This window comes from Puntigrus tetrazona, chromosome 2, assembly GCF_018831695.1.
Source record: "Puntigrus tetrazona isolate hp1 chromosome 2, ASM1883169v1, whole genome shotgun sequence".
Taxonomy (NCBI): domain Eukaryota; kingdom Metazoa; phylum Chordata; class Actinopteri; order Cypriniformes; family Cyprinidae; genus Puntigrus; species Puntigrus tetrazona.
The window spans coordinates 14,709,217-14,725,848 of NC_056700.1; the positions used below are offsets into that span (position 1 = coordinate 14,709,217).

General features: G+C 35.0%; 1 protein-coding gene across 2 annotated transcripts; it reads right to left on the reverse strand.

Annotated features, from left to right (window-relative positions):
• Positions 1-315: 315 nt before the first annotated feature.
• On the reverse strand, positions 316-12,132 carry mrc1b (mannose receptor, C type 1b). Of its 2 annotated transcripts, none has more exons than XM_043259988.1 (31): positions 11,980-12,132; positions 11,232-11,612; positions 10,213-10,389; positions 9,886-10,038; positions 9,686-9,799; positions 9,258-9,395; positions 8,013-8,192; positions 7,748-7,905; positions 7,552-7,668; positions 7,320-7,435; positions 7,012-7,160; positions 6,730-6,929; positions 6,474-6,595; positions 6,294-6,366; positions 6,050-6,203; positions 5,639-5,674; positions 5,371-5,537; positions 5,167-5,228; positions 4,984-5,084; positions 4,763-4,905; positions 4,336-4,438; positions 3,952-4,091; positions 3,824-3,868; positions 3,643-3,742; positions 3,299-3,528; positions 2,873-3,038; positions 2,278-2,433; positions 2,073-2,186; positions 1,739-1,927; positions 1,153-1,185; positions 316-931 (listed from the first exon to the last, which is right to left on the reverse strand). In XM_043259988.1, exons 1-31 carry the CDS (start codon positions 12,041-12,043, stop codon positions 717-719), a joined length of 4,296 nt encoding a protein of 1,431 aa, XP_043115923.1. In that variant the 5' UTR covers positions 12,044-12,132; the 3' UTR covers positions 316-716. The 2 variants fall into 2 exon arrangements, with proteins under 2 accessions (XP_043115923.1, XP_043115932.1); XM_043259997.1 differs by having other exon boundaries at positions 11,232-11,609; positions 11,980-12,129.
• Between the last annotated feature and the right edge of the window lie 4,500 nt (positions 12,133-16,632).

Consider the following 16,632-nt stretch of genomic DNA (forward strand, 5'->3'; position numbering starts at 1 on the left):
TTTTATTCTAAGATATGTCTCTCGTTGTGCATTCACCTCACTGTGTTTTATAGTAACACTGTACAGTATGGTTCAACCAGTTAACTACATTAGTTAACATTAACAAAGAAAAATATTTGAAAGTAATTATTCATTTCTTTTCATGTTCATTTCAGCTTTTGATTTTGATTATTAGGGCTTATCTGAGCACATAAATTCAATATAAACATAAAAGTAACTTCCTTACGGTTGAAGTTGCCACTGAATTCAAAGAGGGCATAATATTGTCTACTAAAAGTAAAAAAAAAGTTAAATGCCATCTCAAAAACAGATACATCAAAGTGTAATTTGTTTATTTCAAGATTTAGCTTATTTACAAACTTCTTAAGACCGTCTGGAAAAAAAAACTATACAGAAGAATGGCAATGGCATGATAAACCAGTGGATTCTATGGAATAATTTATTCTTTCTGCTCAACCGCACCATTCTGCAGTTAGATATGTTTGGCATAATGAGTGCTGAATAACAACAACTGGCTTCTACATTGCTACTTTTCTACCCAAATCAATATTTTGTTAGTAGCAATGTAGAAAGCAGCATAACGTACAGACATAATCGCAAAATAAACCTGATGAGCACTGTCATTGTTTTCTTTTTATTTTATTTTATTTCAAGATAATAATCGACTGACCATCTCTTACATATATACAAGTAATTGAACATTATAAAACACAGTTCTATTCAGCAATCTCAATGTTGCCAATCAATGATTTGTTATCTTTAGAATCCGAATAAACGGCATCTCTGTTATTATACATGGGATTTTCGAATGTAGGCAAAAACGGTCTTTTTGAATGTCTGTAGTACATGAAAGCTAGAGCTCCCAATATGCCAATTACTACAATACTCAAGAACACAGCCAAACCCACATTGACCTTGTGAAGTTCAGGAACTGTAAAGAAATAAGACATGAAAATCATTTTAAAAAACGTATCTAGTGTGAAACTATGATTTACACATTACATCAAACTGCAGTTGTATTACATGACATAGGCACATGTGAGAATCAGTCTCTTTTGAAGTAGAGAGGTTGCTGCTTTCTTGACACAAAATTAGATTTTTTTTTTATATTTATTGACAAGTAAAGTCATTAAGAATAAGTCATAATCTTACCTTCTGTCGGCGCCTTAGTGGAAGTACTTATTACTGTAAAAAAAAAAAGTAATTTTAAACAAGGAATGTTATACATAACATTAATAACATTCATCTGTCTATAAAATGATATAGACAAACAGACTGATCATTTGATTTTGGTGATTTGTTTCTCTTTCACTCTAAACACGTTTTTTTCTCTTTTTTGAGACTATTTCTCACAACTTTTATTCCAGGGAGCAGATTTTTTTATTCCCTAAATAGGGTAAATTCTCAAATATACTGACCTGCCGTTATTTGATCAAGAATAGATTTTTATGAAATACAAATGGTTCAAGTAAAAAATGACATATTCCACAACATATTTAAAATATATCAAAGGGTATTTAATGGTTTTTCAGGAACAAAAAAAATAATGAAACAAACTAGTCACATATAATTCACATATAATTTCGAACCATCAAACCATCATAAATAAGCACTGAGAGAGAAAAGATGCAATAATGATATTTTACTCAAAACTAAGTTATTAAGACACTATGCTAAATGTTACAGGATGTCACAAAAAAAATCTAATAAATTTTTTTTTAAATTTTACAATACGTACCTTTGGAAGTTTTGCAGATAAATGATAGGACTGCGTAATCACAATGCTTTTTTTTCCATTTTTTAGATTTGGTAGAGATTAATGCGCAGTCAGAATTCCAAGAATGGTCATGATAGTCATCTTCATAATCGTTCACAGCTGCCCAGTTAGTGTAATCTACCACGGTATTGTCTGACCATAACCAGTGACCTGTGCAGTTAGATAACCCAGGGTGAGTTCATAAATACACAACTCTTTTAGGCTCTTTAATGTGAATTGTCTGGGCCACCAGAAAAGTGTTGAGCAGAAAGGATTCTTGTATGTAAATGTATATTTGGTTTAATGGTATATTTACCTTTCTGGTTTTGGAAAAGCCCAATCCAAAAGTCATTGTAACTTTCAAGGAGCATGATGTTGTTTTCTATAAAATTCTGTTCTCCTTCATCCCTAATGCTGACAAGAGTTGCTCCTGAAAACCGAAGTGCAAACTTTTTTTACTCTTTTGTTCTTTGCATCAGTCATGTAATTGTGTAGCTTTTTATATCAATTTATACCCTTACCCCATGTCATGCAGAATCGAGCTGCTTTGCTCCATGGTTTAATTTCCGTCACAAACGTATAGCAGCTGTCTTTATAAGGTATCCATCTCACTGGGCTGTCATTGTCTTCATGTGGGCAGTGGCCAGGGAGCTGTGGTGGAAGGGTCGGGGGAATGTCTGTGGAGAACGTCACATGGAAATAGTGTTTACCAAACTGATACAAGAAGTATTATTCATTCAGTGTAGAATATGATTGGATATGCATTGGCTTTTACCTTTTTGCATTACAAAGCTTGTGTGTGTTTGAATGTAAAAGACAGACTGCAGATTACACTGACATGCCAGTAGGTGGCGAAAGGTGTCTTCATAAATATAACGAAGAATCATTGATTCAATCAATTTACTCAAATAATTCAGGACCAATGTAAGTGACTAGCTTTCTGGGTGAGTAACAGAATCATTCACTCATTTATTGATTTTGTTTCACTGATTTTTGTGACCGACACAAGTCTGACTGACTATTTGAGAACAAATAAACACTGTTTGGTGGTGGGTGACATATACAGAATGGTAAAGGTATCCACGATTATTTGCTCTGTACACACTTATACCTCACCTGTTGTCTTCTCACAGACACTAAAGAAGGTTTGATTGCAGAGAGTTGTTTTCCATTCTCCATCCAGGTCCATGTATGCACAAGGGCGGTTGGGCCGTGGTTCAGAAGGTGCCCATTTCTCCATATTCATGGGCCAGTTATTTGCCCATAGAAAATATCCATGCGTCTGTTAAATCCAAAAATCCAATACATATTACACACAGAAGAGTAGGATATAGAGAACGTAGAAAAACATATTTAGAACATTATGTGGAAAATGTAAATGTAACAAAGTAAAATGTCCTTTTGTCGATAAATGTGATTAACAGTTCACTTTCATATTCTGCCAAACATTTGCTTTTGTGTTTCACAGAACAATGAGACTCATAAGCATTTGGCTATTAGTTGCAATACCATGATTTTCCCTTTCTCACTCTGGTGTAGTACCTGTGTACTGCTGAGACCGATCCACATGGGCTTCTTGGACCTATAGACTTGTAACTCAAGGTAAGACTGTGTTATTGTATCCCGAATGCTGGCCAGATGAGCCCCCTCTGCCTCACAGCGCCGGTATGCCTCAGTCCATGTTAGATTCTCTTGAATCAATTTGAAAGACGAATTTCCGAGACTGACAAAGGTTTTAGGAATTTCAGTAGGCACTGGAGCAATACTAGGATCTGTATATGTAAAAAACAAAATGATACAATGGAAGCAAAATGTAAAAAAATCGGTTAAAGCCTGCAATATATCTACAATCTCTCTGTCTGTCCACTGAGTTCAGCTGTACTCACCAACATCGCGACTGCATATAAACCCACAAGTCGAATTACAGTCAGTTGCTACCCACTTGCCATAGACAGAGCTTGAAGTTTTGCCCATAAAAGCACATTCCTGTTCGAAAAAGAAACACTCTATTTAAGGCACTACTTTTCGCACTAAAAATAATACTATAATCTCAGCTTGTCTCAGTACCTGTTCATCCGAATAGTGATATTTTGTCCAATAGTATGAATGCCACTGTGAGTGGGGGAAAACAATGAAATAACTATAAAATCAATCCATAGTTACACCAAAACATTTTATTAAGCAGGGATACATACATAGGTTTGAGGTTCTCCTTTGGCCCACTCTGTGAATTTAACTGTACTCCCATCTGTCCACCTGAACCTCCCGTTTGCCAAATTGCTGAATCCAATCCAGAAGTCGGTGGTTTTATCTCTAATCAATGTGCTTAAAAAGGCTGCAGCAAATAGGATGTAATAAATAAAACATGAAGTATGATAATGATCAAGTCAAAGTGCACAGTACACAAAATAAATAAATACATTTTTATAATCAAGATACATCACTTCTATATTTTAGAGTAAGGTTCCAAATTAATGTCTCTATGCAAAAGATAACAATGCTACATTTTCAAAGTAGATTTTAGAGTAATTTTGAGTAGAGTTAAAATTGTTTAATTCTTTAATGAACCAAGCATTTACCTTGATGTTGTCTACTTATAATAGATGTCAAATCTCCACCGAGCTCTCTGCAGTATTCTCTCGCTTCAGTCCATGTTTTCTTGTCTTCTTTCATGATAAAGCACTAAAATATATTATATTATTATTATTTTTTTTTTTTTATGAATTGCCATAAATACAGATTATGACACAATTTCACAAATGTTGCATTGGAAAATCTATTACAGTGCTGCAATATGCTATATGTATTAAGCACAGCTTTATTCTGTGTGTGATCTTTTAATTTCCTTGGGCTAAAAAATGATCTGGTGCATGACTGTTTTTAGCATACTGACAAAAACTACAAAACTGCAAAACTGTAATACTTGAATGCATAAATGTTATTATAATACATTACAATAATTATTATTATAATTAAATGTATATAATTTGAAATGTATACAATTACTTTTCCTTTGAAGCTTTTCCACTCAGGAGCACAGCCTCCTTTTGGCTCTTGCGTAGGGGCCACAGTGTTATTCACTGGAGGCGACTGACTTCGCTTACAAACAAAATTATATTCATCGCCACAGTTAATAGTTTCCCAGAGTCCTGTAACAGTCAAAATACTAGATTCATCAGTGGTCAATGACACATTTAGATATTTATAGTTAAGAAGATATGCTTTACCTTGAGACGTGGTCATCTTCACACATCTTTCCTCACTGTTTTTAAAAGCAGGCTGATTTGTTTCCCAAACCTGAAACACTACAGGGGACCCATCTATCCACCTTTATCGATAAAGAAAAAAAAATTGCTTATTTGTTCTTTTGCAAGGGAACATAGAACGCTGCTTGCATTATTTAAACTTACTGGTAAGTCTCATCCAGATCAACTGTCAAACCAATGATAAAATCATTGTGCGATTCCATAGCCTGTAACACAGAAAAAAAGCCCAACACTAAAGTCAATCAGTAAATTATACATAAACCCTATTCAAAGTAATAAATGATGCAATGATACATGTTCTGTGATACATGCTACACAAATGTGCTGCTAGTAACTCAACCCTCATACCTTATGCCAAAGAAATACCCGCTCGTCCTCATCATTGATAACCACAAGATCTCCATGTGATTTCTTACAGAATGCTCGTGCCTCATGCATAGAAAGTGCTGAGTACTGAGACACATAGTACTGGCTACCTTTGAACTGAATCCAGCCATCCTCTGTTTCATTATAAACTAGAATTAAAAAAGAAATGTTTTGAATTTAAGTTCCTCATTTGTTTCCATCAGACTGACAAAAGCAAACAAAAACATTCTTGCAAAAGTTTAAGACTTACCTGGTTCTGTAATATTTACTTCTTTCGGTATCTTTCCTAAAGACAAAATACGGCAGTTAGCTGGTATGAAATTAACAAAACAATTAAAACAAGTTTTTTTAATGACACTTTAGTAGTCTATTTCGACCAATTCTCACAAGTAACCTGTTGCATATTAGCATGTTTGTTATTAGCAATTTTAACATATTAACTGTTTATTAGTAAGCCACTTAGAAAGCACAAATTCTACATGATCATATTCTACATCTCTAATACCTTACTAAGCAGCAAATTAGGAGTTTGATGAGGCAAAAGTCGTAGTCAATGGATATTTGTTAATAGCCACAACTGGATGTTAAAATAAAGTGACCAAATTTTATTTTCAATTGACTGATGATAGAATTAGGCTTTTGCCGGATTGACATGTTGTACCTTTTCGGATTTGACAGTACCAGTCCTTTCTGTCTCGACAGTTTATGTCATTCCATGCTCCATCACGATCCCACATTGAAATTCTCATTTCAACACAATTTTCAATGTTGTTAAAATTGTTCGGTTCACCACTAGCCCAGCTTTGAAAGGATGACTGAAAGAGAGTAAAAACAAACAACTGAATGATCAAATGTCAATTCTATTTAGCATTAGTTATCTTTTACCAAATTCTCTGTGAACTCACCGAAGAATCATCACTCCAAACAAAACCCACAGCGGGATCGTACATTCTGTAACCAATCCAAGCTGGATACACACTAAAAGCAAAACCACATTATTTATTCATTTATAATTAATTTATGAATTAATCGTTTTCAGTCATATGACATTTCTGTCATTATGCAAAAGGAATTACAGAAATTACCCTCTGTGTTTCCAAGAAATATCAGCCTCATGATGGACACTCAGGAGATCCCCGCCAAGCTCTCTGCAGAAGTCAAGAGCTTCATCCCATGTCTTCATTTGCCTCGTAGGTACATTAAAATGCTGCCGGCAAGAGAAATGAGTCTTTCTGATTCTATAAAAAGCTAGGAAATATTCTAGAGTGTATCTTTTATTTTGTTTAAATAACCAACGTAGCCAAAATTCAGCATGAAAATAACTTAAAAGGCCTGTTTTACCTTGACACAAAAGTCTCTGGACAAAAGTGGCTCCCAGTCTTCGGGACAGGTCAGAGCAGGTGTGGTTGGTGGGGCTAGAGTTGTAACTAGCCCATCGGCTTTCTGCTTGCAGATGTATTTCTCCTTATTTGAGCAGCTGAGCACATCCCAAAGCCCAGCAACAAGTCCAGTCGTCATACCAACACAGCCCTGTTTTCTTCCTATTTTTAAAGAGATTTTCTAAAATCTAATAGCATAATGATAAGAAATAAAAAAACATTTAATTAACACTGAGTACAGTACCTGGCATCCCAGCGTTGAAATGAGTATATAAGACTTTCTTAGTGTTGGTCCATTCAAAAGTGTGCGGATCCTTTTGATTTGACAATCCAATCCAGAAGTACTTCTCTGGTCGAGCTCCAATTAGACTAACAAGGAATGCATTTTCTATTCTAATGGGGAAAAACAGATTAAGTCTTTTGTAAAGCACGAAATAACGCTGAAAGCTGTTTATAGCTTTTTAGATAGGAAATATTGCACACATACATTTCACACAAAGTTTTTTTTTTTTTAATTGCTTCAAGATTTTAGTCAATGTATAAAGAACTGACCTGGATGAAATATCAACAAGTTGAGAATCAGCTTTTGCACACATCTGTTTTGCTTCTTCAAAGGTCTTAGTCTCGGATCCTGGCATGTAGCAGTAGTACCCATACCTGGTCCAGCCCTTTTCAAAAAATAAGACAGTTGTCAGTGAATACATTTCACCACCTGATGACCAAATCATAACTAGAAGACATAATTCTGCAATTTTAAGCCATTTTCTAATCATACAATACTTACTGTCTTGCATCCTGGGTTTGTGACAACTGTGTCATTATTTGAGGCTTTAGAGTGGGACTTCTTCTTACAGATGAATCCATACTTTTTTTCACAAATATCATCAGCCCACTTTCCCTCCTAAATGAGAAACATTACGCAAACGGTCAGCTTAACAACCCATAATGCTACAAAAAACTATGCAAAAAGAAGTTCTTACCTCTCCTCTCATTAACACGCAGTCCTCTGCATGGACAGCACTGTGAGTTGGCTCACTCACTTCCCATGAGGCAAATGGGATGCTAGACTGGTCACTCCACTCAAACAGCATCTGCGTTTTACGGTCATTGAAACCAATCCACAGCTCATCTGTTTTCGCTGAGAATAGAGATGTAGACGATTGACTTGCAATCTCATACAGGGGTGATTTCTTTACCTTTTTTACAACAACACTGTTAAAAAGTGTTTGAATTATTAAAGCGTACAGTATCCAAGCTGTGTGATGACAAAGCTTTGCTCTTCTTTGCTGAGAATACTCAGCAGGTCTCCTCCTTGCCGCAGACAAGTGTCTCGCGCCTCCAGCCACGTTCGCTTGGCGCGATGGAGGAGAAAACAGTTGCCTGAATATGGAATCCAGGGGCTATGGCAAAAACCAGTGTCCACCACTGTCCGAAAAGACAAAGATAACACATTACCAACACCATATACAGTACAGTATGACGTTCCTAACCTTTTGATAGTAGTACCCATCTCAAGAGATGTAATCAACTTCTAAACCCATCAAAACATTTTAGAGTAAAATATAAAAATGTTATTTTCCTTTACAAATTATTATAGTCCATAGGGGTGGGCAACATGACCAAAATCTTATATCACAACAATGATAAGTCTATAAACATCTGTTCATTAAAATTCATTACAATTTCACAATTCTTGTCACCAGTGTTAATATCAGACAAAACAAACAAACAAATATTATGCCTAATTGCCTAAATGCCTTTTTAAAGTAGTCAGTCAGCAATTAAAAGAAGAATAAAAAACTGATTACAAGCAATATGACAAAAATTACAGTAGAACAACTATGATGTGCTACATATATTGTGTAATGTATTAAAATGTATTGAAACATGTACACAAATGTTTACATTAAATATATATTTCTTCTTATTAAAGTTACAAAAGCCATTTACTTAAAAGGAGTGAGAGATTTTGTTGTTTGATTAACATAAATGACAGACAGTGAGAAAAGACTACTGTCACTTTAAGAGCTGTTAAGATCCAGTATACTATTACACGTTTGTTTCTCATATGTTTGCTTTCACTTAAGACCTAAATTAATGTTTACGAAGATACTTGCAAAGATAGGCATTCTGAAATACACTTTTTCATTTATTCATTCAAAGTCTAATTGGCAGAAATAACTCATACCCTGTATAGCGAAATTAATTCTCTTTCACTGCTGATTGCGTCTTAATGGCTCAATATCAAAAAATCTAAATTGTCCACCCCTAATAGCACACACTAAAGTATGCACTGACATGCAGTTCAATAAATCAGTCACATGTATGAAAATCACTTTGGTGAAAAGGTCTGATTTATAAGAGCAATATGTTTGTTAACTGCACTACACAGATCACGCTATATGTTTTGGGGATTTTTTCTCCTCACACTGCTAATTCCAGTTTGAGAACCACTGCTATACAAAAAACAAAGAGTGACTGATAGGCTACCTGGTGGAAGGGCTGGAACAGAATGGCCTCTTTGACAGACATATCCACGTTTTTCAGAACAAGGTTCATTTGCCCATTCAGAACCAAAAGCACTTTTCAAGACACCACAACTGTAGCCTGGCTGTGTGGTTGGGTATCCTTCAACAAAGAAAGAAAAGATCATTTCAGTCAAGTAATATGCTCAGTTAGCTAGTCAATGCAGTTTGCTTGTTTATTCATTCAGTTATTTAGTATGGGGCTAAAAACATGGTTATGGTTAATAAAGGCACAGTGAAGGTCTCTCACTTCATGCTACATTTACTGCATTAAAGTACAAATTCCTTTGTATCTCTTTGTTTGTTTACTGGGTATCAAACTAGTGTTGTTGCTATGCTGTTCCTTCTAATAGAGCTGCATTAATTTAATCAAGAATTGAAAGACAGTCTTACCACTGAGCCATTTCAGATAACGTAACGGCTGTCCATTGCTCCATTGCCATCCACTGGTTGGATCTAATTTATTGAGTCCTGTCCATAGTGTATTTTGAGCCACCTGGACAATACCTAGTAACGGCAGTTTTCTTAATGTTTGTTTCTAGACATTCAGCAATATTACATTAGCGCTTGTGATCTTTTTGATGGGACTGTACCTGCTACAAAGGTGTGTTCATGAGGTTCAGAGACACTCAGCAGCTCAGCACCTTGCTGCTGGCAGCTCTTTCGAGCCTGGTACCATGTCAGGGCTGACCTACTATTTATTTGGTAATAGACGTTTGTCAGAGGATGTTTGACCCAGAAAGCATCTGCAAATCATCACTACTCATCAATATGTGCAAGCCAATGTTTAATTGTTAGAATATATATTATTCATTAGTTTAGTCTTCATTGATGGACAAGTAACAATTGTAGTCTCAATCATTTAATATTTATCATGCAGGCAACAATTGGAATTGAAATGGAACAGGAAATAAACCTACTGTCAGATGTTGGGCAGTAACCCCACAGGTGATTAACACCATAGTCTGTCTCAACAGAACACCATAGACGTCGATGTTCTGTATCAATTGTGGTACAATCTGCATACCATTTATTCTCATAAAGAAAAGGAAACTGGCATGGGCGCCCAAATGCATTCCCATCAATGGAGTACAATTCTGTAAAATAAAACGTAAGAGTTATTTCACTTATTTCAACCATAATTTGTAGTGCTGGTGAAATGATCAGATTATGCACAAAAACATTAAATTTGCAATAAAATGTAAAATATAGATGTGTATGTAACAAATAGCACATCTTGGTTAGCAGTAGTAAATACTAATAAACCAGTTATATAATGGCTATAAATATTCAAATATGGATGAAGGGATTGACCAATGAGAATAAACTATTACATGCACATTGACATTGTACTCAGGTTTCAAGGGTACTTGCTTTTGATTTAGTTTGTAAACTGTAAAACAGAACTGATGACAAATAAGTATTTCTTTAAATACATACAGCTATTTATAATAATTTTAATGTTAGATCTTCTTTGTGAATTCATCCAGGGGCCAGTTACAAATCAACATAAACAGACTTCAAAAGCCAAGCAATAATTGGTCTTACTACTCAGATTCAAATCTACGTTTTTACTGCAACTGACTTGGAAAAAAGAAGTTATGACCAGTCTTAAAGAAAACACACAGATGAATAATTGTAAGATGTTTACGCTTAGACTAAACAGAAATAAGCTTAGAAATACAAACAAGCTCAGCCATTATTTAAAGGTAGAAGCAACCTGAGTCTTCACAAACTGATTGGATTGCATTTGAATAAAATAAATGAGCATAATACTAGTGAGGGGGAACATATGCTAGAGACTTACTAATTTGGAAAAAAAGGTTGGCAATGAATGTTTTATTTCACAAGTGAAATAACTGTTGTATTTTACTCCCCGATTAAATAATGCACATTGGCATAAAAAAAAGAAAGTTCAATAGACACCTTACACACATACCTTCATAAGGCTTAGAGCAAATGCTGTTTAGTGTTCCATGAATTGTCCATTTGCTCTTCACTCCAGTGTCTTTAGAGATCACTGGCACACCATTATTTACAGCCAGGTAGAGAGACTCGTTCTTTAGACCAAACAATGTATCATTGTGGCATTCCCACTTCTGCAAGTCACTGTCATCGTCACAAAGCAGCCACTGCAGTTTTTTACCCACTGTTTTACTTCCTACTCCAAGGCATTTCTTTGTGAAAGTGTTCAAAATGCGATTCTTTGAAGTCCACCGAAATTGTTGTGAGCTACCGTGTGGGTCACAGTTGGAAAGTCGTTCCAGAGAGCTGGTTAGGCATTTGTTATAATCCACATTATATATTAGAAAGTTTCCTGCTGCACAAACAAAATTGTAATAGAGATTACAAAGCATCTGCAAATCATCACTTCCCATCAATATGTGCAAGCCAATGTTTAATTGTTAGAATATATATTATTCATTAGTTTAGTCTTCTTTGATGGACAAGTAACAATTGTAGTCTCAATAAGTTAATATTTATCATACAGGTAATAATTAAAATGTAAAGTGAACATGCATTTGTTATAATCTACATTATATTTTAGAAAGTTTCCTGCTGCACAAAAAAATTTATGATTTTAGCACATATATAATACACAATAAATAATATTATGTGCAACAACAAACATCGTGATTAACATTGACAAAATTATATTTCAGTTTGATTAAAGAAAACAGACATACCTGACTGTGCAAAGCTGTTTGAAAGATGCAATAAGAGCAAAATCACCACTGTTATTATTTTCATCTTGATCCAAAATATATTTTGTGCTGCTGCGGCTAGGTTCAGTCCAGTGTCATCTTCTGAGATTCTGCAGTCTCACATTTGCTCATGCGGACCTGCCCTTTAAACTGGTGTGACTGTCCCAGTCAGAATCATATCCTGTCACATGTCTCTTTCTTCAAAACCGTTGAAACACCAACGTCACAAAACTTCTTTGGAAAAGAGGAATATTCTGAATGATCGAAAATATGATCTTAGTCAGCTTAATTTTGTAAAGTTTGGTGTGAGTGAGTGTTATTTGAGGAACACTGATCATTTTGGTACTAGACAGTGACTTTTCATGCCAGACAATCAAGAAGAAGTCAAACCTATAGTCTATGTCACCTCCTAAATCACTAAGACAGTCTCTCTTCCCAGCAATGGTTCTGCCCTGTCAGCATACACAACAATAGCTGTACAAAAAAAAAAAAGAATTACACTTAAAATTTATGATCTGAATGCAATTTCCTGTTATGCCTTGTACTCATGTTCCTGGACATCCTGTGTAAAAACTTGTGTTGACAGCAATTTACCACATAAGAAAATATATTCAGGTCATGCCTACCCTGATACTGTTACTGTCTTTGACCCTATGTTACTTTATAAATAATATTTATTAATTATACAAATATTTTATTAAATATTTATAAATAATTTTCAATCATTTTCAATAATTACGATTTGTCTCCAATCACCCGATGGTATTTATATTTGCATATTTTTATACTTACCCCTTGTTATGACGTCACCATTTTTCAGCCTCATGAGAAGCAGGTGTCAGAAGCTCGCGAACACATCGCTGCAGGCCTACCTGAGAACAACACACCGCATCCCAGAGATATACAGAGATAAATACAGACACAAAGATATTCATTTAAGGAAAGCAATGGCAGAAATATGGATAATTAAGTTATAGTTTTGCGTTTTATGGTAAAAAATTAAATCAAGAATATGGAACAAACACACTTTCTTCCACATACGCTGCAAATGGTGATTTTTTTTTACTTTGATCTTTTTTACCAGCCAAAATATAAACCAAAAATCTTATTATTAAAATTTTATAGACAAGTAAAAATGGTCTTGTTTAAAAAAATAATAATAATAATGAACAAGCCAAAATCAAGTGAGTTTTTTCTTAGAAGCAAAATAAGAATTTTAGATATTTTGTCTGGAAACAAGAATAGCGTTTTGCAATACACATGAAAAAAAAAAAAAAAAAAAAAAATTTTAAAAATGTAGAAAAATGTTGGGGGAAGAAATGACTCTCCTGTCTACATGGGCTCTTCATTTATGGTTCAGGCAGATGATTTCATACTTCTGTTCACTGCCTAGTGAGGGTCTTGATTCAGCCTGTGTCACCTGTATTTCAGTGCGAACCAAAATATGCTTCTATTCAATTCTGAGAGTAGAATTGCATAAACTATTTAACAAAAACTGTCAGTAACGTAGGCTACCATATAGGCTACTGTACAATAATCCCATTTACTATATCTGTACAAGTACGCACTCACGGGCTCTACTGAGCTCCTTCTAGAAACGCAAATGACTCTGCAGACTATTACTCCTGTTTCCAAAAAATGTATGACTACTATGACGGACTGAATAGAGGACCGTTTGATGAAAAACAGTAACTTGAGTAGTGCATCTTTTTGAATGATTCATTAAATGAGTCATTTGGTCTTCAATCGGATGACATTTGACGCCATGGATTTGTTTGTTGCATTTCTTATATTTTCTCCTATACGTGTTTTAATAGAGTTAGACTTTAATCATAACTCATATTCAAAACGCGGTAGGCTATTTCTTTTTTTCGCAAATGGAAGCTCATTTTGTCTGCGGCAATGAGTGAGTTTCAAAATCGTTTCCTCGTGTGCGTTTCCTCTCGCTCTGATGAAGCGTCTCCACCTCGGACCAAAGGAACACGAGAACTCAAAGAAAAATCTCCGGTATTCCGCTCTACTTGATTCAAGCCGATATCATCATGGCTGCGATTGCTTGGGGCCTCGTGGACCACACAGCGTGATTGCAAGTGTTACTGCCTAAACAGTGCTCAGTCTAAATGTGCTTTGATTACGAATGAATGTAGAATGAGCATTAGAAACAAGGTCATCATGGTCACTGCAATGATTTTACCTTGACACAAGTTGCACAGGATGCAGTACATGTATTCTTGAAGGCAGGTTTGATTGGCATGCCTCATCAGCTCTCTGCTTGCAGAGGATTTGAGAAGCTGAGCACATCCCAAAGCCCAACTAGAATTTCAATCTTCATGGCAACGGTTTTATATGCACTTATAAAACAACAAAAAGAAAATATGACTATCAAAATAATATAGTTTTATTTTTGTGTTTTAGATGAAGGTTTACAGTTCTTTGAAATGGTTTTCTAAGTATCAGAGGAATCCCCTCACAGGCCAAACTGATAGTCAGCCTTTGTGGTTCTGTGTGTTTGGATTTGTGGAGTTGACTCGTGAAGTATAAGGAAGGTTGATGAAGAAAAGCAAATTTCACTTCCTTTTTTCCCCGTGCAGTTACATAATCATTCATTTCCGTCTCTTGCTTCCCACAGTGATTCCAAACCCCATCTGTTTTTCTGTCCTCTGTGCTGAGTTTGCAGGGTGGGGACACTCAGAGGACAGTGAGTAAGAGAAGTGGGGAACCTGCCTGCCTGGCATTGATGATCTGTGTGTGGCGGTTAAATGTATTGCACAATGTCAAAAAGAGTAGTGTCTACGGGTAGTCTGACCTCACGGTTGCTTCATTTATTATGAAAATTACAAAAATAGGCTTTAAAAGAGAAATTCAAACTCTGCAACTGAATTGGATTCCAGAATCTGAGTAAGTTACATATTATTAAGGAAGCATGTATATATATATATATATATATATATATATATATATATATATATATATATATATATATATATATATATATATATATATATATATATATATATATATATATATATATATATTTTAACTATTTTATGTTACCTATTTCATCTTTCTCATTTTTTTAAATTATTATTTATTTATATATTCTATTTGCTCTTCATTAATATGTACATAAAATTGCATGTATAACAAGAATTATGTTTTTTTAATGAGAATAACATTCCACAGCAGTACATCAACTTCCCCTATACAATAGCTTACTTAGTTTATCAACTGCCTTTATGTTCCCTTCTATAATATTTTTGTGCAAACCAGCTGTGGTACATTTGACAGTGATGACAATTTGAGAATTTTCCCGAGCCACCACTAGTGGTCATGGGTTTCCTCTTTTTCCCCTTGTGCTTTGTATATACAGTGCCCTGAGAAAGTATTCATACCCATTAAATGTTGCTGCCTTATCTGCTTTAAATAATCTTTTTCCCACATCAATTTACATCATACATCATAATGTCACAGCAAAAAAAAATTTGATAAATTTTTACATCTTTGCAAGTTTATTAAAAATAAAAATCTTAAACGATTCCATTGCATAATTATTCAAACTCTTTTCTGGGACAGCTGAAATTTAGCTCACGAGCATTTTATATTGAATGTACATGTCTTAAAAAAAGATGATAATACATATCAGAGTAAAAACCAAGCCCTGAGGTCAAAAGAACTGCTCGCAGAGCTCAGAAACAGGTTTGCATCAAGCCACACATCTGGGGAAGAGTTCAGATGCATTAAAGGTTCACAGAAGCCTATAATCTCTGTTAATGAAAGAAATGTAAAAACAACCAGGACTCTTCCTGGAGTTGTCCTCTTGGCCAAACTGGGTAATTGATGTAGAAGGGCTTTGGTTAAACAAGTAACCCGATGGTCACTCTATCTGAGCTTCAGAATCATATGTGGAGATACTGGAGAAAGACACGCATCACTTTAGCAATGATCAGGGCTTTATGACAGTGTGGCCAAACTCAATCCTCTCCTCAGTGAACACATATGAAAACACACTTAGAATTAGACTGGGAGGAACAAGATTTTCTGGTCTGATAAATTTTAATTCCATGTATCATGTTTGAAAGATACCAGACGCTTAAAATGTACATTTGCCCCCATCCGACCAGACTGATGTGCAAAAAGCAGGTTAACGTAAGGCAGCAGCAAAACGAGAAATACTTTTGCAAGGCACTGTATATGACAGAAAAAAGCTATCTGTTGGAGTCACATCAGCTGTGCCTTTTAATGTGACAAGGACCGGTCAAAGGTTGCAACTGGTTATGTTTAAAGATTCCTTTCTTGGAAATAGTTTCCTTCCAGACACGTTATTGAAGTGAGACTTCCGATTATCTAGTATCTTGCTCAACACCTTTATAGTGTGTGTTGAAATCATGGTTGTGCTTTGCAAGGGCCCAAACCAGTGCATATTTTTGCACCTGTTTTAAGTGTTTTTACTTGTATTTAGTTTATTTAGAGCTACTTAATCCTTAAACCTTAATACCTTTTAAACTTTAAGCACACTATTCTTTCCAAGTCAAGACCATTGATGTAATTATGATATAACTAACTAATAAAAAGGGTGCAGTAAACCATCATATCATGGACTACAGCAGAATTCAAAGTTATATAATCTCAGAGAGG

Coding starts and splice junctions, on each gene's coding strand:
- mrc1b (XM_043259988.1), bottom strand. CDS start 12,043: ATGAAAATAATAACAGTGGTGATTTTGCTCTTATTGCATCTTTCAAAC. Junction 11,613..11,979: donor AAACAGCTTTGCACAGTCAG/GTATGTCTGTTT, acceptor TTGTTTGTGCAG/CAGGAAACTTTCTAATATAT. Junction 4,439..4,762: donor GGAAAAGCTTCAAAGGAAAA/GTAATTGTATAC, acceptor AATATATTTTAG/TGCTTTATCATGAAAGAAGA.